This window comes from Xiphophorus maculatus, chromosome 24 (assembly GCF_002775205.1).
Source record: "Xiphophorus maculatus strain JP 163 A chromosome 24, X_maculatus-5.0-male, whole genome shotgun sequence".
NCBI classification, from domain to species: Eukaryota; Metazoa; Chordata; class Actinopteri; order Cyprinodontiformes; family Poeciliidae; genus Xiphophorus; species Xiphophorus maculatus.
Genome location: NC_036466.1, coordinates 5,684,991 through 5,705,880, shown reverse-complemented (window position 1 = coordinate 5,705,880; position 20,890 = coordinate 5,684,991). Strand labels below are relative to the sequence as shown.

At 39.2% G+C, this 20,890-nt stretch overlaps 1 protein-coding gene across 2 annotated transcripts; it reads left to right on the top strand.

Annotated features, from left to right (window-relative positions):
* The first annotated feature begins 693 nt into the window (after window positions 1-693).
* On the top strand, window positions 694-20,581 carry LOC102233017 (voltage-dependent L-type calcium channel subunit beta-4-like). 2 transcript variants are annotated; one of them, XM_023329912.1, is made up of 14 exons: window positions 694-892; window positions 1,940-2,023; window positions 8,033-8,203; window positions 8,825-8,947; window positions 9,067-9,194; window positions 11,519-11,595; window positions 12,042-12,061; window positions 13,076-13,156; window positions 13,840-13,898; window positions 14,816-14,925; window positions 15,039-15,190; window positions 15,598-15,693; window positions 15,883-16,068; window positions 16,284-20,581. In XM_023329912.1, exons 1-14 carry the CDS (start codon window positions 830-832, stop codon window positions 16,542-16,544), a joined length of 1,611 nt encoding a protein of 536 aa, XP_023185680.1. In that variant the 5' UTR covers window positions 694-829; the 3' UTR covers window positions 16,545-20,581. The 2 variants fall into 2 exon arrangements, with proteins under 2 accessions (XP_023185680.1, XP_023185681.1); XM_023329913.1 differs by lacking the exons at window positions 694-892; window positions 1,940-2,023 and adding an exon at window positions 4,410-4,851.
* The last annotated feature ends 309 nt before the right edge of the window (window positions 20,582-20,890 follow it).

The window sequence follows — 20,890 nt, the reverse complement described above, 5'->3', positions numbered from 1 at the left end:
GGTTGCAAAAAATGGGAACAAAAACATCCTGATTTTGTGTTTTTGTCACTACTTTAAGATTTGACCTGTAACCTGTGTCAATAAACTGAATTTTATGATTTGGCTCACCAAAATTGGATAGCAGACTAAAAATTGGTGCCTGGAGTGATTAGTCTCAATTTCAGCAGCAACAGTGAGAGTGCAGGGTCAAAATTTGGGCATAAACATGAAAGCAAAAATGTATACTGCTTTGTAGCAACAGCTCAGGCTGCTGGTGCCTTTTAATTAAACTTATCAGAAACATTAAGAACTAACAACACATTTATCTGCTAAACTAGTCCTGTCACAAAGCTAAGATAATCTCAAACTGGTTCCTTGAGCATGACAATGAATCCACTGTTCAATGGTATCCACAGTCCACATTTCTCAATCAAACATTTCCCGGTTATACCTCAAAAAGTGGCCAGTAACCACGACTTTTACATCTTTTATGCACTTTACGGGATCCCATTTTGACAAAAGAAACAGGTCAAATCATAATGGTGGTTACCAAAAAGCTCCTTTCAAGCAGAAAATATCTTCCTTTGAGAAGCAAATCAGTTATTTGGAGCGTCCCACTGTGCGCCCCTCGTCCCCTCCTCCCCTCGTGTTGCTGTAGTGGACCCGTCCAGTGTGGAGCGCAGCTGGCTCTGAGCGCCTGTCTGCCGGCGGACAGTGGAGGAAGCAGCGGCCGTGGAGCGTTCATGTTCTGCCACGCAGAGTGAAGCTGGAGCACGCAGCCAGGAACCCGCCTCCCCTGCGCTGGGCTGGGCCGGAGCAGCCCGCTCTCTGGACCGATGTTCTGGCCGAAATGTCCCGACACATCTACATCCGGAACAAAATAGGAGAGGGCATCCAAGCGCCCATCTTTCAGGTGGGTTTTAAGTTTTATGTTTTTGTAGAAATAGGGTTTTCAGATTCAAAGTAGGGCCAGGAGTCATCTTAAATTAGACCTTATTTGATGAAAACTATTTTTAACATTAACATAATTCATTCCAACTTTGACAGTGTTGCTGATACTATGTTTGCATCTCCATGGATGTTTACACCTAATAATATTAATTTATAACTGATAATTATATTCACAACATTCAATCGATGGCTTAAAAGATAGTATTTCAATATATTTTTTAACTTAAATGAGTCTCACATCCAAACTTTATTTCAAAGTATTCGGTTGAACAACTATTGATTAGTTTATTAAACATATTTTTCGGCGCAGAACTACTGTAGAGAAAACTGAATCTTGACTTTGTTTATACATGTATCAGTCTTCTTTCACATATTGTTTCTCTATTTTTTAAATATATTTAAATGCATAGCTTATGCAGCAGAAACTCCTCAACAGCATCTTACTTATGCGTATATCTAAAATTAGTAGATTCTTGCTGTCAAAGTGAAAGAAATGCCTCATTCCTTGCTAGATAACTGTTTTCTCTTTGGGGTAATATGCACATATTAATAGAAACATACTGTATTACCAGACTTCATTCTTCACTTTGTTTTACTTGGGGGGCCAAAGAAAGATGTTGACCCAGATTAGTGGCCCCGTTTCACAGATACAGGGAAGTAGGCTCAGACTTTTTAAAGGGGACATTGTCACTAACTCTGGAGAATTAAAGAGAAATGGGACAAATCACAGGCAGATAATTAAGTTTGTCCCCCTGAGATCAACTCTGCTGGTATATTTAGATCATTTAGGAGGTAAAGAAAGACATTCAAAGGTAAAGACATTAATAAGTTGGATGAAGTCTTATTTGCTTGGGGGTTTTATATGCATCACAACTATTTTGCTTGTGTATTTGACTTAGTTAGAAAACAGCACCATGAAGTAATCTATCTGGATATTTATTAGCACCGCATCTCCAGATGTGGTGAGAAAACCTCTGGATTCAGGTTACGATTTGGTTTTTTCATTCAGGTAAACCGAGGGACTTATTCCAGGAGAAGCCGGCTCAAGAGGTCTGATGGAAGCACCACATCCACGAGCTTCATCCTCAGACAGGTACTGAACCACAAGGGAATCCTGGGAAGTAAATCTGTCATACCGTTTCCTTGCCTTTTGCTGCACAAAGGCACAGTTGGTAGCATTGTTGTCTTGCAGTAAGAAGGTCCTTGGTTTAAAGATAGGGTCTTTCTGCATGGAGTTTGCATGTTCTCTGGGTGCTCCGGCTTCCTCCCACAGTCCAAAACTATGACTGTTATGTTACTTGGTCTTTCTAAATTGCCCCTAGGTGTGTGTATGCATGGTTGCCTCTCATGTGTATCTCTGTGTTGCCCTGGGATGGACTGGCAACCTGTCCAAGATGTACCATGCCTACTACCCATTGGCGCTGGAGGTAGGCAGCATCTCCCCCGAGGGTATAGACAATGGATATGGATGTTACGCTAGAGGAAGTAAGGGAGTGTGTATCATTTTTGATGCAGGCCCAGCTTGAATAGTGTATGTATATTTGGATCAAGCGTGTCCAACTGTTCGGTATCTAGGTGAGTGGTTTTTCCATATTTACGAAGTCCCTCGGTGTCTGGGAATTAAATGGCAATTCTCAATGAGTGCCCCCAGGTGGACAGGTCATTAGCCAGATCTCTAAGAAAAAAGATTTCACTTTCAGTTTCATGCATCTCACATCCTGAGGTGAGCAAATGTTCATTAGAATGAGCATTTATATTGTTTGATGGGATTATGTAATATTATTGGGTCAAAGATGCAATTTTTGCAACATGCATGCTCTTGATCACTCAAAGACGACGCAGGTTTGTTGCTTCAGGCATAAACCTTTATAGGCTAGATGTCTATTAACGAAGTCGGGAAGAATATGCTTAAATTCAGATCTCAGCATTTTCCCTCGCCTTATATCGTCTGTCAGGTGATGTTTCTTAACTTTGCATTTCGAAGCAAACAGCTAAACTATGTTCCATCAGCACAAAAGACAAATACCTGTAATCTCTTCCTCAGTTTGAAGATTTCCCTGGGGTGGCAGCTGTGTTGGTCATAATGTTGGGTCTTTCAACATAAAGAACATGTGGTGATTATATTGTGTATGGTACAGTGTTATATAAATATACCCACTGAAAAGCAATGCATATAAGCAATAGTGCGATGGGTGTATTCATTTAACTAGCTTCAACACACTTGAACAATGGCTTTGAATATGCTTTGATTTTCATGAAAATGTTTGCTTTGCTCCCTTTGTGGCAAACAGGACTTCTAGTGGCTTTCATAATGTTTCATCACCATTCTTCCTTAATAGGCAGATTATTGGATTGTATGAGAGAGAGTTTCTGTCCACAGAATCTTTCATCTAAACTGCAATTCAAGTGACAGGTGTTTTTGGGAGAGTATCACAGAAAATGTGAGGGTGTACACACAAGAAGAAAAAAAAAAACGCCGTGAACTCAGTCAACTTCATATAGGAAGAAACAATGCGAATGTAGTGCTCCAAAAACATCCTAAAATTCGCAGAGTAATCATTTTGATTGTTGATTTTAAAAAAGAGAACCTTTTTGGACGGTTTGTGTCTGGAGTCAAACATCCAAAGTCAAACAGAAGGAGGTCGATGAGCTGGTCCACAGATCAGAAATACCTGGAATTTAACCCATTCTAGACTGCTGTCCAGATGGTTAACTTTCAGAAAACACCCCCCACACGCCCTCACTCCTTTCCCTCACTATCCATAACTTGCCATTACTGATACAACCCTGCATCATTGTCTGAAAGTACTGATAGAGAAGCAGTTTGTGACCTCAAGCTCAAGAGAAACGGCTCTGCAGCAGGACGATGAGTCAAGGGACACCAAATGGACAAAAAAAGCTAAATGAAAGACTAGGAGAGGCCTGGTCAAAAGCCTGGATTGAAATCCGATTAAGATGTTGTGGCATAGTGGAAAACTGTTCAATGAATTCGAATTAAAACAAACCTGCAAAGAGTGGGCCGAATTTCCTCCACAGTGATGTTCAAATTTATTGCCTGTTATCACAAAAGCTTGATTAGATTTGTTAGTGCACACCTAGTTATTAGGCTAAAGGATATTTACTGTTTCACACAGGGTATGGCTGGTTTGAATAGTTTTTAATCCCTTATTAATTAAATCAACATTTGAAAGCTGTCTTTTGTTTGATGATATCAAACATTGAAATGTAGCTAAAAAGCAAAATGAAATAGGAAGAAATACTTTTTATGCCACTGTGTATAGAATTCTGATTTTTGAACAGATTTGGTATAAATAAGGTAAAATAAGAACAAGAGGATGCTGCTCCCTCTCCCCAAATCCGTCTACCTTACTGCACTGAAGAAAAAAAAAAAAGTGCTCATCCAGGCTGAGTGGACAACCATCCAGCCAATCGGCTCCTTGCATTCTGATTCTGTCATCAGGCTTGGATATTGAGGAAGGATTCACAGCCCCTCTGCTGCTGCCTCTGCTGCTCTCTCTGCCTCTGTGTGTAGGTTTTGTACGTACGGACGCTTGATAGAGATGAAATGCCAGGATCGGGCTTCCTCCAGGGATACCGTCTCCATCCTGTAATGTGAGGCAGTCAGCAGCGCGAGGAGACCGGGGAGAAGCTGCATCCGTCTTAGAGAGGTGCCTCCAAAGGACCAGGCGTGATCCAACAGGAGGGGATATTTATTTTTTAATTAGTCTCTGCTGTAGAGAAAAGGAATTGTCGTCATCCCCCCCTCCCCAACCATCTTTTTTTTTTCCTCCGGTGCCCCCTCCTTTTTCCTCCGCCTCCACTCACATTTTTCCCCCCTCATTTTTCTAGAGGAGCTCGTTAGAATATCAAACCTCCATGTATGACAATTTGTACCTGCATGGATTTGAAGACTCGGAGGCGGTGAGTGTAAATCTGCTTATGTGTTCTCCTGCTGTTTGCTTATTGATGGCACACATACACACGTAAGAGGCCTTTGATGGGTTAGCCAGTGTACTGTGATCCTGGGCTATGCTTGGCTGGAAGGGGGTTGGGTGGGTGTGTAAAGGAGGGGAGGGGGATGCATATTAGGCAGATGGCTAGATGATTTCTGCATATATCCTTATTTATTGGTTGAGTATGTGGCTGCAATCTGACTGTAAAGCGAAGGAAACCAGGAGGAGTCACCACATTTCCCCATGCAAGAGAAGAACCGTGCTTTGCTTCTCAGAGGAGAACCGAAAGATGCAAATGACCCCCTCGCCATCCCCGTCAAGGGCCGTCACTGAGACGACAAATCGTGTGTCACATTCCTGCATCCGTCACTTTCCTGAAGAGTATTTCTCATCCGGCCGAGCTGCTGCGCCGTGTTCTGGCTCTGACGAGTCTTGCAGAAACATGCATCGTGATGTCATTAAGTGGACTCTGATGCTGATGAGTCACATGCCGAAGCTACTCCATTGGATAATAGCTTGGATGCTACAGTGCTCCCTCAGCTCTTCTGTGTGCATTCCTTGGCACTAAAGAGTAATGCCACAAGAACCTCAATTGAGAAGGGTGAACAAATATCAGTAGGGGTCTTCACGTTTTGACACACTGGATCCACAAACTTGAAAGCATTTCTTTAACATATAATGAGCTCAATCAATGCAAAGTAGCAAGTAAAAATACGTCACACATTTGTTTTCATCCCTTTTTGCTCGTATACATTAAAATACAATCCAATTGAACTTCTTTTGATGATCGACAAATTAGTGAATATGTGTTAAATTTCACCTTCCATTAACTCAAGTCTTCATGGAAGAATGTGAAGACGAAAGCCATAAGAAGTCCATTTTGCCAGCAAACATGTGAGCAAAGGTGCTATGATAAAATGAGATCAAAACTGAACTTTTACCAAAAACAATTTATGATTTATGTAGCTAAATATAGGGCTTACTAAACGTTTACCCTCTAGTAAGAGAGCAACAAACCCTTTGCCCAGTAAGGTATAAAATCATATAGAAAGAGCTGCAATAGAATAGGTTAGATCAAAGTAATTCACATGTCTGAATGGTGTACTTATAGTCCAGACCAATTTGACAAGACTTGACAATTGACATTCAAAAAATGTTTTTTTTTTATCCAATCTGATGATCTTGAAGTGTATTATAAAGAGGAGAGGGCAAAAATATTGACTTAAATATGCAAAGCTGATAGAGACATACCTGTAATTGCACTGACTAAGATTTACTTTTCAGATTATTTAATTTACCTACAAATTAAAATAGGTTCTACTACATATTCTATCACTCAAAATCCCAATAAAAAAAAGAGATAGGTTTGCGACTGTAAAAGCACTGTCTTTATTTAAGATAACCAAAACTGTAAAGACACAAATGGACAGTGCTGAGTTATAACGTCCTATTTAACAGAACTGAAACCAAAAAAAGCCAGCGGAAACATTTCAGCCCCTCATTTCGTTTAGTTGGGTTTTTGGGGGGGGAAATCCTCCACATGCCCAGAAACTTTCTGAGACAGGATGCTTGCAATCCAGAGAAGCAGTGTGCTGAAGTCAGGTTTTCCTCTACTGCTTGCTAGCCTAAAAAAAAAAAACTGCTTAGCTGTGATGACTAACTTGATTGATCATCTCGAGACTAATGGTCCTCCTTAATTGAATCATCATTAGTGGCTGATTGTTTAGATTAAAACAGCAGAAGGAAGCACTTGATCCAGTCGTGTACCAGCATTAAAACGGGGCAATAAAGAGGTTCTGACTGGGATGCAGAATGAAGGGACTGCAAGCTTGCATCCCTCAAGAAATTACCTGACTGTGTGTGAGACACTACAAGACAAACTGAACGGAGTTCAGCAAGATTCACTCTTACTGACGGGATCTGCAGTTGTATTTTCTGTTACAGCAACTGCATACAGTGTGATGAAAAAGCAGAGTTATTTTCTTTTCTTATATTTTTTCCTACAAAATTCAGCTTCCAAATGAAGATTTTATCTCTTAAAAGGAAAAGTTTTCCAAACGCCAGAGAACAAAAGTGAGAACTCCTGCATGACACTCACGCAGGAGGTCACAAAAGGAACAACACTCAAATCTTTGCAGGCCTTTCTTGCCTTACTGTCAAAGTTTGTGATTCAACAGTAGAAGTAGCTAAAACCACAGCTGACCAAAAAGAACATCAAGTCCTTTGACATATTTGTCACAGAACATACAGATGATGATCAAGACTGTCGGGAAATATTCTGTGTGAAGTTACGTCAGGTCTTAAGGCTGCTTTGCTGCTTTCAGATCTGAAAAACGAACATATAAATTTTGCTCTCTGGAAAAATTTCTAGAGTATAATCAGTTTGCGACATTGACCTCATTTGCGTTACATGTCAGGACAATTTTCAGCACACTAGCAGCCTCAAAAACAAGACCATTTAAAGGCTTTGAAATGGACTTTCATCTGACTAAAACCCTGCACTGTGGCTAAATTAAAGCAATTCTGCAAAGAAGAGTGGGTTGAAATTCCTCCACAGTGGAGTAAAAGGACTCATTCCCAGTTATCACAAATGCATGAAGGCGTGGCACAACCTCTTAGAACTTTTTCAGTATGTCAGTCACTGGTAAAATCATTTTGAATCCGTTTTAAAAATGGTAACTTCAGATTTTATGTAACTAAACCAAATTAGACTGTAAACTTGGCAATCTGCAAACCTCAAAACCTCCATTAATGATCTTATTGATGTGCCTTATGTAAAACTGAGTAAATTCTTGGCCCTTGGTGCCTTTGTTATATAGATGTTGGCTCTTTTGCTTGTGGATACGTTTTGTCCAACAAGAAAGACCACTTATCTTAGCAACTTTCTTTTATAAATCGGCAAGACAGGTGATGATGTATTTAAAGAATTTTATGCTTTTGTGCTTTTTTATGCTCATCGGTCTTAAAAAACTCTAGTCATCTCTAATTTTAGCTTCCTTGCTTCATAGTTTGATCTGATACCAAAGGCTGGGTAAGAAATTAATTTTAGGTTTTGTAAACGTCTCAACAATGTTAAGAAATATGTGCATCTCTAAGATATCTAAAATATGTCTAATAGTTTCACTAACTTGTGCAATTTCTGTTTGTAGGGCTCAGCTGATTCGTATACTAGCAGACCATCAGACTCAGATGTATCTCTGGAGGAGGAGCGTGAGGTGCAGGCCCAGGTCCAGAGCCAGAGCCCCAGCCAGAGCCAAGGACCGGGACAGAGCCGTCAGGAGAGGGAGCAGCAGGCTGCCGTTCAACTGGAGAGGGCCAAGGTTGTGACCCTCAAACAAAAATCGCTGATATTCAGAAGATATGCTTTATTTTGTTATTGTTCCAGATCATTTATGGAAAAATTTTAATCCAGTATAAAGAAATTCAAACATACAGCAATGCCACTAAACAGCGAAGCACTGGGCAGAGGGTACTTTCAACTGGAAAAATACAAACAAATCATTGGCTACATCTAGAAAAGAGTCAGCTAAACAGAGAGTCAGAACTGGGTCAGGATTACTTTCCATGGGAAAGTTCAACAGAAACCACAAGGTTATTGGAAGGATAGCTCCATCAATGACTCCATCTAAAGCTGAAACAGCTAAACACAAAAACTCTGAGCTAAGACTACTCTCTATGCGAGAGAAAAACAGAAAGAAAACACAAAGGTGTTAGCAGCAATAGATCCATGCAAGAAGAGGTCTTTATGACAATAGGCTTCTATGAATGACTGTTCAAGAAAAACCCAGTTAAGCAGTGAACAACAAGGCCAGGACAACTTTTTATGGTAAAGTACCCAAACTTGATGGTAGCAACAGCTCCCCCAGAGTCTCCAACCAGTTGTTTAGATGTATAAAACTGAATAGATTTCAATTGAATCTAGTTGTGCCTTTGTCCTCCAGGGTAAACCTGTGGCGTTTGCTGTAAGGACCAATGTCAGCTACTGTGGCGCACTGGATGAGGATGTTCCAGTACCGGCAACAGCCATCTCCTTTGATGCCAAGGACTTCCTCCACATAAAAGAGGCACGTCTGTAAATTCCAACACCAGAAGTATCCTGACATCATTCTAAACTTCTGTCATACAGATTATCTCTAATAGATTTTGAAAAGGTGTTGTTCACGAGTTGCTCTGCTGTGTTCAGAAGTTCAACAATGACTGGTGGATCGGGCGCTTGGTAAAAGAGGGCTGTGAGATCGGCTTCATTCCCAGCCCTCTGAAGCTCGAGAACATCCGGCTCCAGCAGGAGCAAAAGAGAGGACGAGTCCAAGGGTAGGCAACAGAAAACACACACTCGCTCTCTAACAATGCCACAAAAGGTCACACAAAAGAAAAATCTAAATGTGATAGGAGCTTTGTTGCTCTTAAAGGAAAAGCTCCTTAGGTTAAAACATTTGCAGGGAAAAAATACATTGCTATAATTTAAAATCAGTTTCTTTGTTTAGATTAGGAGGGGAAAAAAATCACAAATGGCAAGATAACATTACATAAAATGTTTAGCAATTAACTAAAAAATCTCAGAATTTGATTTTCATTTATCCAGATCTCTAAAACACAAAACAGAAATAAATCCTCTTTATGAGGCATTTTATATTTCCTGAACTATAATGTAAAACAATTATATTTACATTCAACATATTCTATTGTATTTAAGAATAGTCTTCATGAAATATAAATCCATTTTATTTTTATTTGTTTGTAAAATCTGTTATATTTAAATTTTACATTTTTTCATTTCTCCTTGGTTTGAGTTTAATTATTTTTCCTGGATGGTTTTGGGAACAGTGCCGGTCAAACAATGCATGGGGCCCTGAGCAGAAATTGATTTGGGGCCACACTTTGAGTTAAGCACATCACCATCTATAAACATTACACTGACAAAGTAACATAAATGAATGCATAGACTAGTTAAATGTATTTAGGTTTTGCTATATGTGATTTTATTTTTTTTTACATTATGTTAAACAGGAAGAAAAAAACATTAGCGTATTTAGCTCTGGATGCTTTTGGTTTCTGCTCTCCATAGCGCTCCTGAACAGATTGAGTTCAACATACAAATTTAGGATAATTTCAAATGAATTTTTTTTCAACCAGTAATCACCTTCGTTCGTCAGCGCCTGTCTGTTCAAGTGATCCTCAATCTTGGCCTGACTGCGACTCACCCTTGTGCGTTGTTTCTTCTATTCATGGCTTTGTTCCAATTAGCTGTACTTAGCACTCCTATCACCACTTTCCATTTCCATGTGTGCATAATTGCTCTTGAATGTTCTGTCATCTGCAGTTAATGCAATAACTCACTCACATTCTCTAGCCGTGCAGGTCGGGGTAATAGTAATCTTAGTGGAATGGAGTGCTTCAGCGTCTTGCTTAAAAGGGAGGCAGATAGTGATGGACACAAATACTTATAAGCACGTCTCACGTTAAAGTTAAACAGGAGAAAAAAGTGTTTTGCATTATTTTCAAAATTAGTCTTCTTTTGATAGGGTATTGCTTTAAACTTTACTAGAAATAAGTTTAAAGTTTTGCAATTATGCAAAATGCTCTAAAGTAGTTAAAGCTACAGTAGATAATTTCTCTATAAACAATATGTTTGTTCCTGTTGCTTTTTTTGAGTTTCTGCTGCTACTGTTATATTTGTTAAGGTTTGATTGACATGTTTGCTGAGTAAGATGGTCAATCTGATGTGGTGTTTGCTGACTCAGATGTATGAAGATTCATATCTGTAAAATTTGGTTGAGCAAAATATTAATAATCCAGGGGATTGCTTGGTGTTGTAGAACCAGCAGAATTGGGGTCTTCAGTCTTTCAGATTTCTGAGTTCATTTTATGTTGGTAGCCTTAATTATTTAATCACCTACTGGTTTGTTTTAGTTTGAATCAGATTCAGAGTTAGCTGTGGACAGATTAATTATTAAATACTGGACATTTTGCAAGTTACTGAACAGACCTTTCACTTTTAGATAAGCTAAAGTATAGGTTAGCTATATTTCTTTATGCCCTAAACAAGTCACTTATCATTTAGCAACTTGTAGATGTTAACTTTCAAATGATCATCTAAATAATGGCATAAATCTTTTTATTTATTTTTTTTGCCAAAATATGATTTAGGCAAAAAAATGAGTCACGGTTGGCAAAAAAATGACTTAGGCCATTATTTTAGGAAGGTGATGATTTCAAAGTTAACATCTCTACAAGTTGATACATGACAAGTGACTTGATTAGGCATGAAACAATATAGCTCAGAAATATTTTTTTCCAGTGCTTCAGATAGATAAGATATTAATAATTACCTCCAGCAGAAAGCAATGAGAATGTCTGTTTTGCATTGAACTCATTTAAATTCCTTGTTAATTGAAATAACAAGTGTACAATGTTTGCTTGAGTTAACTAAAACTCTTGACAAATTCAAAATGTAGGTAGTTTTTAAGTAGGTTTCTTGGGTTATAAAAAAAAACAGCTTTAAGATGATTAATTGAACACCAATATACATTCTCAATTCTTTTGAGATAAAAAAATTAGTAATTTCTTTTTTTTTTTTACATTAATGCCACCATGTTTTTCTGTCTTTTTTTTTTATCCCTTCTTGTGTTTTTCAGTAAGTCTGGAGGAAACTCCTCTTCCAGTGTGGAGGATGAGGTCTCAGCCTCTATCCGACCACTCATATCCTCAGCAGGTGAGAACATCGGACAGGGGGAGAGAAGGGTGTTAATAACCCACCTGCGAGCTTACAGCCAAACACCCTGAACCTCAAAAATCATAGATAGCATACGAATCTAAAGCCTTCCCATGTCTCCACATAAAGCTTAAGGCTACTGCATAGAGTCGCTGGTACATTATCCCATGATCCTCCTCTTCCTCCAGTTGAGGACTGCAGGCGCTCTGAGACTGGGGCTAACCAACGACAAGACTATGACCCCCCCCTCTGAACTGCACTTTGTGAATATAACCTTAGGACTGTAGATATACTTCTTGTTTTATTTTATACATTGTAGACATTATTGACATGTTTAATTTTTTATGAACTGTTACAACTACCAGCTGATGTGAGGCATGTTTAAATGTTTCTAAGACGTTGCTGCAGCTGATTGTCTCCTCCTTGTCTTCTCTCCCCTCCCGCAGGAAAGCAGAAACAGAAAGTGGTAAGTTGGTGGCTGCAAACTCATCCATTCACCATTCCTCGACTTTTGCCGGCATCATAGTAACGTGACAGGCGCTGGTAGCACTGACGGCAAGCTCACACTGAGCAATATAGCGACGCATACCGAGCCAAATCATCACAATTATCAATACAGCACCAGATTCAGTTACTGATGACTCTGGTAAAATGGCAAAAATGCATAATAAGCCTTAAAATATATTTAGTTGAATGTTTAAACTAATTGTTCATCTTAAATTATAGTTTTTGATTTACTTATACTTTAAATGTTGATTTAAGGACATAAGAAACTTGTACTATATTGAGTACTCTACTTTTTATCTTGATTAGAATGTCTCAGAATATTTGAATAGTAAATTATAAGTAAAGACGAGAGAACATGACATTCAATTAACCTTCACATTTTAGTATATAATGATAAGAATTTAGAGAGAGATTTATTTATTTATTAAAGGGGTGGAGGGAAACACTCCAAACAACATAAATTTCTCCCAAAAGCTAATACCTGGTGCCAATATATCTGCTTCTGCAAGATAGAGATTAAAATCAGTGTGTCTAAATCACCATGGGAATTCTGGCCCACTTTTCCTTGCAGAATTATAATAATTCAGCTCATTCATGACGTAAAAGGAACAGTTATATTTTCACATTTAGCCCTGCAGATTTGTGTAACTTTTCTCCCTTATTGTCTTTATTAAGGTTTGCTTGATGATCCAAAAATGTTCAGGGGTCAAATATAATATTTGTGCTTCGGATCAATAAATATCTAATACGCATTTATTTTCACCTATAAGTGGATCAGCTTCAGCTTGTTTTACAGGCAAATTACTTCATTTGCTTCGTGCGCCAGCATGGCCTCATATTTCCCACTTTTATGTGTGACTGTTCCTTGGCTTCGTCTGATTAGAACCATCTGCTGTGTGAATCTTCTGTGGAGTTATTCTGGGCTGCTTTCAGTGTTTGTGACGAATCTGCTGCTGCCACTCTGTGTTGACAGACGGAGCACATACCCCCGTATGATGTGGTGCCCTCCATGAGGCCCGTGGTGCTGGTGGGACCCTCGCTCAAAGGTTACGAGGTAAGCTGGATCTCCTTATGGCAGGATCTAAAATTGGAATTTTGTACTTTGCAACTCCTCACTTCTGCCACCAAATACAAGCGAAAATTAACGCTGATCTGGCCGTTTTCAATGTGCCTTCACCGGCATTAGAGTGCAGGAAAGGAGATAAGGCCTTGCAGGTCTTTCCCTCAATCCCTAAAAATAGCTTTCCGCTGGTCAAGATAATTACAAGTGTGTTATTGGCCGTGTAATGAACTGATTGGAGCCTGACTAATGAGGAAAACAGGAGGTCAAATAAAAATATGTTGAGTAACTGGACTGATTTGGATTTGATGTTAGTTCATGTTGCTATATGAGCTAAACATCTACACAGCTCCACTGCACTGTCCTCCTGCCTATGTAAAGTTGAGGTTTATCTCAACAACCCTAAAACAAGAAAAAAATGTAATGGCAAACTAAAATTGTCTCAAATTTCTATGTAGAAGTTCCTGATGGTTCTGGTGACCTGACCTCAGGTCTTTGATGTGATGTCAGTGTATGACTGCAAACTTATACAGTGCAGTGCAAAAAATATTATTGTTCTTTTTTTCCACACATAAAAATTTGTGTGGAGTCCTTTTTATTTTTTAGCTCCCTTTGCTGCTGTGCATCAGCTTGCCTTCAGGAGTTGCCTGACTTGGACATAATCCTCTCTGTTGCAGGTGACAGACATGATGCAGAAAGCCCTATTTGACTTCCTCAAGCACAGATTTGATGGCAGGTGAGAAAAAGATATAAGAATAATTTGGAATAGCTGCATGTCCCCACCACTTTGAAGAGAAAATTTAAAAAAATTTAAAAATGGATGCAAAACATCTGCAAAATCCAAAAGACATCTCAGTTTTGAAATTGAACATACAGTATTTATATTGAAAATAAAATGAAAATGTTTGGTGAAGTCTTTTCTGCACTGCTAAAGTTTTGCTTTCTTCAACAACAACAAAAAGGAATCAGATTAGAGCGATTCAGGCAGAAATTTGTAAATACAGTGAAGTTCCAATGCTGGGCCACTAGGGGGTGATAAACCGGTAATGTTTGGTCCAAAAATGGACAAATGGACAGAGAGCTGCACAAAATACTGAATTGGAATTGGACTACATGGGTGCAATATCAGGTTGGATATTGTTTTTGAAGTGCCATGCATACAAATACTGATACTTTGAGTGTGATGCTAAAGCTCCAAATAGCAGCGAAGTTGTTTTGAAATGAAAGAAAGGAAAATCTTTCTTAATAGTAGCTGATATTGGGTGCTGGGCGCAGGGGCAAAGCACGATCCATGTATCGAGGCCTTAGTCCTCTTGGCGGTGGTCGCAGGTTCAATTCCCGGCCTGGTGACATTTGCCACATGTCTTCCCCCTCTCTCACTACCCTGTTTCCTATCGAACTACTTTCAAATAAAGGTCACTAGAGCCAACAAAACCTACATATATAAAAAAATAAAACAGTAACTGATATTGAAATATTCTGCACAAGTGTCACCGTTGCATGTTTTTACCATGGGAAAATTGGAAGTCACTGTTCAGTCACAATCTAAGATAAAGGGTGCTTAAAAAGCTTCACTACCATCTGCTTTCAGATAAAAGGTGCCAAAACATTAGAAGATATGTGCCAACATCCATATCTCTCCCCTTTTTTTAGGATAACTATAACACGAGTAACTGCAGACATCTCATTGGCCAAAAGGTCCGTTCTGAACAACCCCAGTAAACGAGCCATTATTGAAAGATCCAACACTCGTTCCAGCTTAGGTAAGATTTTCTCTGGCTATTAATACAAGTAGAACATCTTAATAAGCACAAGAAAACTAAATGATGGTTTACACTTGAGAAAACGCTGCCAAATGAGAAATGTTTGTCTACAGCTGAGGTGCAAAGTGAGATTGAAAGAATCTTTGAGTTGGCGCGCTCCCTTCAGTTGGTTGTCTTGGACGCTGACACCATTAACCACCCGGCCCAGCTCCTCAAGACTTCACTGGCGCCCATCATTGTCCATGTCAAAGTCTCCTCACCAAAGGTAAAGTGAGACTAGAATACAGTCTGGAAAGTAAAATTGTTTTGCCTATAATTTAAAAAGTAATGGCTTAATCCAAAGGAAGAGACACAGGTAAACGGAAACACTGGGTCAGAAGTACTTTCTATAGAAAAGGAAAAACCAGAGTTACTCACTGCACTCGCTACATTTGGAAAGAAAAAGTCAAAGTTTTGAGCCAGGAGTGCTTTCTATGGACAACAAAGAGTACATCAAGTCAATGGCAGGCTTTACTCTGCCAATATTTGCATCCAGGATAGAAATGCAGTTAAAGACCAGCAGTGGGTACTTAAATTAGATCTCTGAAAACTTGTATTTGTTTCCTTATTCGTCATGGATTAGATTCTGCATTCTTCTTATTCAAGGACCTCTTTCACTGTTCCCTCATCCAGGTTCTTCAGAGGTTAGTGAAGTCCAGAGGGAAGTCACAGAGCAAACACCTAAATGTCCAGCTTGTGGCAGCAGAAAAACTGTCTCAGTGTCCACCGGTAAGCATCCAGCCTTTGACTTTAAAAGGTCCCTTTTCATATGTCTAAATCAAGCAATGGGAAAACAGTCATGAAATATTAGACGCAAGTATGGATTGTATGAGATCTTCTTAAATGACACCTGATTGCAAGTTTATCTTGAAAAAAAGGGTCTGCACATTTTCCTCTACTGCCATCTGTTACCGACAGGAAATGTTTGACATCATCCTGGATGAAAACCAGCTGGAGGACGCCTGTGAACACCTTGCTGAATACCTTGAGGCCTACTGGAAAGCAACTCATACCTCGATGGCAACACCTCTAAACCCTCTGATGGGACGGAACCTGGGGCCCACTACTCTCACCCCTTATTCCACCAGCATCTCTGGTCTGCAGGTAAATCCAGTGCATTTGAGGTGAAACACCATTGGATTGTATCCACAGTACAATTGAATGTCCTCTTGTGGGGATTTTTGATTCTCAGAAAAGGAAACTCTTTGTGCCTTGAGCTTCTGTTGTACATATATTATCTACATTGGCTCTGCAATACTGTCTAGTCTTTTCTTTTTGGTGGCTCATCTGTCTCTTTGGTACATTCATGTGATCATCAGAGCCAAAGAATGCGACAAAGCAACCACACAGGAGACCATTCCACCGCAAATGAGCGGCGCAACCTGATGACATCGGACGAAAATTACCACAATGAGCGAGCGCATAAGGGACGCAACCGCATGTCTTCAGGCTCGCAGCACAGCCGAGAGCAGCAGGACCCCTACCAGGACTACCAGGACCCCTATCAGGACGCCTACAAGCCCCATCGCAATCGAAGTTCACCGGGCAGCTACAGCCATGACTCCAGGCAGCGGCTCTGAGCCCACTTCTGCTGCCACCAGGACCCTACAGACCCAGGTTCCGCTGAAAATAAATCCTGCAATAGAGCCTAGATGGTCCCCAAATTGTACCTTTTTTTTTCTTTTCTGGCCTGCCTGGCAATTTTTCTCTTAGAATACTGACCAGGTATTTGTTTTTAATCAAACTGTCAATCAAAAGCATGAAGAAGTCAGAAGATTCTGATTGCCAACAATAATTAACACTAAAATTACTTTCATTTATCTTTGGAGGATCTTCTTGGATTGTACTAACACAATGCTCAGCAGATGTGCAGCACGGATTGTGCTTGTTGCGTCTGTCAACAAGCTAGTTTTGGATACTGGTCAGATGGTGATATAAAGGCATTGTGTACCTGGAGTATCACATCAAACTGGAGGGACGTCCACTGCACATAAACTGCTGACTGAAAGGCTGCTGCCCCTAACCTGGGCCATGTATAAATCCTCTCACCATTTAGCTTATTGCATGCCAATAGTTGGTCAACCTCCGCATCCACTTAGCTAATATTTTGTACCTAGCATTCTGGATAAGGTTTAGGTCCAATTTTCTACATCATCCGGTTGTGGATCAGCAGTTAATGGTGGAGATTGTGGTCTGGTGTGCAGATAGCTATGAAAACTGGTGCTTCACATTCCCTATCCCCATATCCCTCAACATTTCTTTGCTATTTGCAAGTCACTTTGAGCAAGGCCAGCTTTTCTGTAGCATAGCTTTAGCATCTCATTAAGGTGAAGACCCTCACGGTCAGAGACGGACAAGATGCTGAAGGTGTTGGGATCAGATCTGAGCTACGCTTTGGAGCTTCTACTCTGAACAGGTAGCACAAAGGAAGCACTATCTCTGTGTGTCTAGGATAGTACGTAAATTGCAATATTAAGATGCTACGTGATATGTTTTTAGTGTTGTTTGTAAAAGGGTGAGACCCTCTGAAGCAAGTCAGGATGTTTGTTTGGTTTTATTTCCCTTAATCTTTTACAATTACAGTATCATCAGCATATATGGAGATTTTTTGTGGCTATTTTTCACTTAACCACACACCTATCAGTTTGTCCCTATTATTCTTTCTTGAAATGGGGTTAAAATAACCATATCAGGATCAGTGGCATTACATTGCATTTATTTCACTTTTGTAGCTGGCATGACAACATGACTGCAGAGCATGCTCCCTACAGATGTACAATAAGAACCCCAATGTACTCAACCCGATATTTTTTTTTTTAACTATGGAGCTTCTCTGACTGGAAAAAAAGGGGAAAAAAAGTAAAGAACAATTAAAAATACAGACCCAAACTGCAGAACAGGTGAAAACCTTTAACAAGATGTATGAGGTTATTGTCCCAGCTGATAAAAATGGCATACTGGACAAATATATGTGGATGTTGCATGATGTAAAACTGGAGCCACTGCAATCATAGTTTTGTCTTTTCAGCCATGTCAGAAAATTCACAAAGGCATCACATGCAGTCTGAGTTTACTGAACCCCCATATGGTGCTTTGTATAAATACAGAGAGCTGCTGCTGTTTCTGATTATGTTCAGTATCCTGTTTTTCCCCATTTGTCCTACAGATCATTTGCCTATAAGAATAATTATATGGAAATTATTTATTCAAATGACCGCTCGAGGAGGTTTATGAATTTTCACAGAAATGTGTCAAATTAACACTTCCTTGGTTATTCTCCTTAATGAAGGGATGTGCTCACATTTTTGAACTTCTCTTTTCATTATAATTGACTTTTTTTGTCTGATGTCTATACGGAGTGATTTCTAAATGAAGATCTCATTTGATAATCACAAACTTCACTTAAAGAGAAAAAGATCAGTTGCATTTAAGGACGGCACCTTCATGATTTTAGATGAGGATTTTGGACTGCACAGCTCAGAAGGTTGTCCAAACTAAACCACGGTTGACTGTAGTCTGGTGTTGCATGCAATATGGATGTAGTAGAACTGCCCGATTATGAAAAAAAGAACACAAAAATCCTGATTATTTAACATGATTACTTATTGAGTTTGGATTTATTGCACTTGAACAACATTCTGCAAAGCAGAATGTGGCAAAAATTATTTTAACATATGTGTACAAAGTACAACGTTTAAATTAAAATATGAATCAGATTAATTGCACATTCTTTAGACTTTATTTGAGCTTTTGTACTTTTTACTTTGTCTTTATTTCTTCTGACAAATGTCTGCATGCAGCTGGTTGAAGAAATGTACTAGTGTGGCAGAATATATATTTTTTGTGCACATATTACAGATGTCAAGCATGCACCTGTAAAGAATATTTGAGTTCAAAAATTCATCTATTCCAACTCAACATTCATTGAAATTAATGAGCCCAAGAGGACCAATGACAACATGCTCCAGCAACAAAAGAGTAAAGCTCAAGAAATATTTTTTTAAACCCTATTTTAAAGCAAATTAGCTGTTGCTAAGCAGCTCAAAAGAATCAAAGCCCAGACATTCTCCTCATCTTCCTGCATTTAGTGGATCTGAGTTGGAGAAGCAGCGGCACAAAATATAGGCTAACGTGTTCAAGTTATTAAAGGGGAAGTTAAAAAGACACAAAGTTAAAATGATCAGAAGCAGTTAATGTCTTAACTAGCAGATGGCGCACCACCAATTATCTTCCTGTGTGAAACATATGCAAAGATGGAACGTGTAAAAGACATGACATGCAGGAAATGGCAGTCACAGAGTTGTTATGGTGTTTTCTATCTTCCCATATATAATTAACACGTCACATAAAACTTAATCTGAAAGGCTGTGGAATTCAGTGTTCTTCAGCATCATTAATAGGTCCGCAACATTTCCTTTTAGTCATATCTAAAAGAACATTTCTTGATGATTTGACTTTATATTTTTCAGGTTTTTTCAAAACACTAATAAATGTAGAAGTAATTGCAATTTTGGTCAGAATAAACATTATTAATCATGTTAGTTAAGAAGTTTTAAATAACAATGTGGCGGATTAAATCGTTTAAGCAACATTATTTTAAAACGTTATAATGTACGAGGCGTACTTTAACGCACCACGAGGTTATCGCTTGAAAACTGCTGGGTATTAATGCACATGACTAACATAGACACCACACCTTTTAAATTAAGAACAAGTCAAACTCACCAGTGCTGTCCTACTGTCCAAAGACCACCGTCACCGAGCTCTCTGCTTGCTGTGGGACATCAGTCTTCCGTGTTTTCTTAAAAACTGTTAACCCGGAAAAACGTTTTAATACACGGAGGAATCAGAAATACCTCCAAAAATAGGTTGAGGTGTTGTAGAATAGTCTGTCACGACAATTACCTGGAAATGTTTCCCAAAGGGGCAAGTAAACAACAGAGTCGGTGGAGAACAAAACAGCAGCAATGATGGTAAATACAGCATCGTCTGCAGCGTGTAAGACGGATCCTGTTACCAGAGTCAGAGGCTCCAGTCACGGAGTCGCTAATTGGAAGCAGCGCAAGCAGTCGGCAGATGTGGAACTTTGTATTTATCACTTCGCAAACAGTTCATGGTCAGACCCGGTCCTCGAAAACTTCAGGGTCCTGATTTTTTATTATTATTTTTGTTCCGTTTGTAGCTAAAACCTAATTACCAAAAATAAATGAATAAATACAAATGATAAACTAGCAGTCAGCTGTGTGAGAAAGAAGCGCCGCGCGACTGAGTGAACCTTGACACAGGTCACGTGTCCTGTCTTTCTCTCTCCTGTGTTTTCCACGTAAAATGCTCAGGAGTAGTCTTTGGTCTTCGCCCTGGACTTATACTAAAGAAAGATGTTAATTTATATCGTATAAAAAATTAACTTTGCTTTTAAAATGTTAAAAGTCCCTCGCTTCAGAAGTTTCGAGGTATGGCCAATGGGTCACTGAAGTAGCAGTGTAGGAGCTCTTTTATCCTCTAGGTGGCGGCAGAGGGAAGATGTGGTTAATGTACCACGACATCGTTATTGAGTCACTGCAGCAGAAACTGTGGAGTTACATTTGTTTCACAATTATTCAATCAAAAAAAAAAAAAAAAACCTGTCAATTAAAAAAATAAAAATAAAATTGTGATAACATTTTTTTGGAACTATATAAACTTTTATTTGCGCTTCTCAAACTTTTGCTTGTGAATCTAGGTTTTTGTTTGCGAATCAAAGTTTTGCTTTGGTGTTAAATTTGTTTCACAATGTAAGACGATGTAAGACGTTTTTCCTGATTGTTAGCACTGAGTAAAGTGAATGACTCTGACTCCCTGCTATCGCAGAACTCTGTCCCGAACTGCTTCGCTCCGGTGACAGGACACAGAAAGTGAATGGTAAGTATTCTTCACAAAATTACAC

Coding starts and splice junctions, on each gene's coding strand:
- LOC102233017 (XM_023329912.1), top strand. CDS start 830: ATGTCCCGACACATCTACATCCGGAACAAAATAGGAGAGGGCATCCAA. Junction 13,899..14,815: donor AAGCACAGATTTGATGGCAG/GTGAGAAAAAGA, acceptor CCCTTTTTTTAG/GATAACTATAACACGAGTAA. Junction 15,694..15,882: donor AACTGTCTCAGTGTCCACCG/GTAAGCATCCAG, acceptor TGTTACCGACAG/GAAATGTTTGACATCATCCT.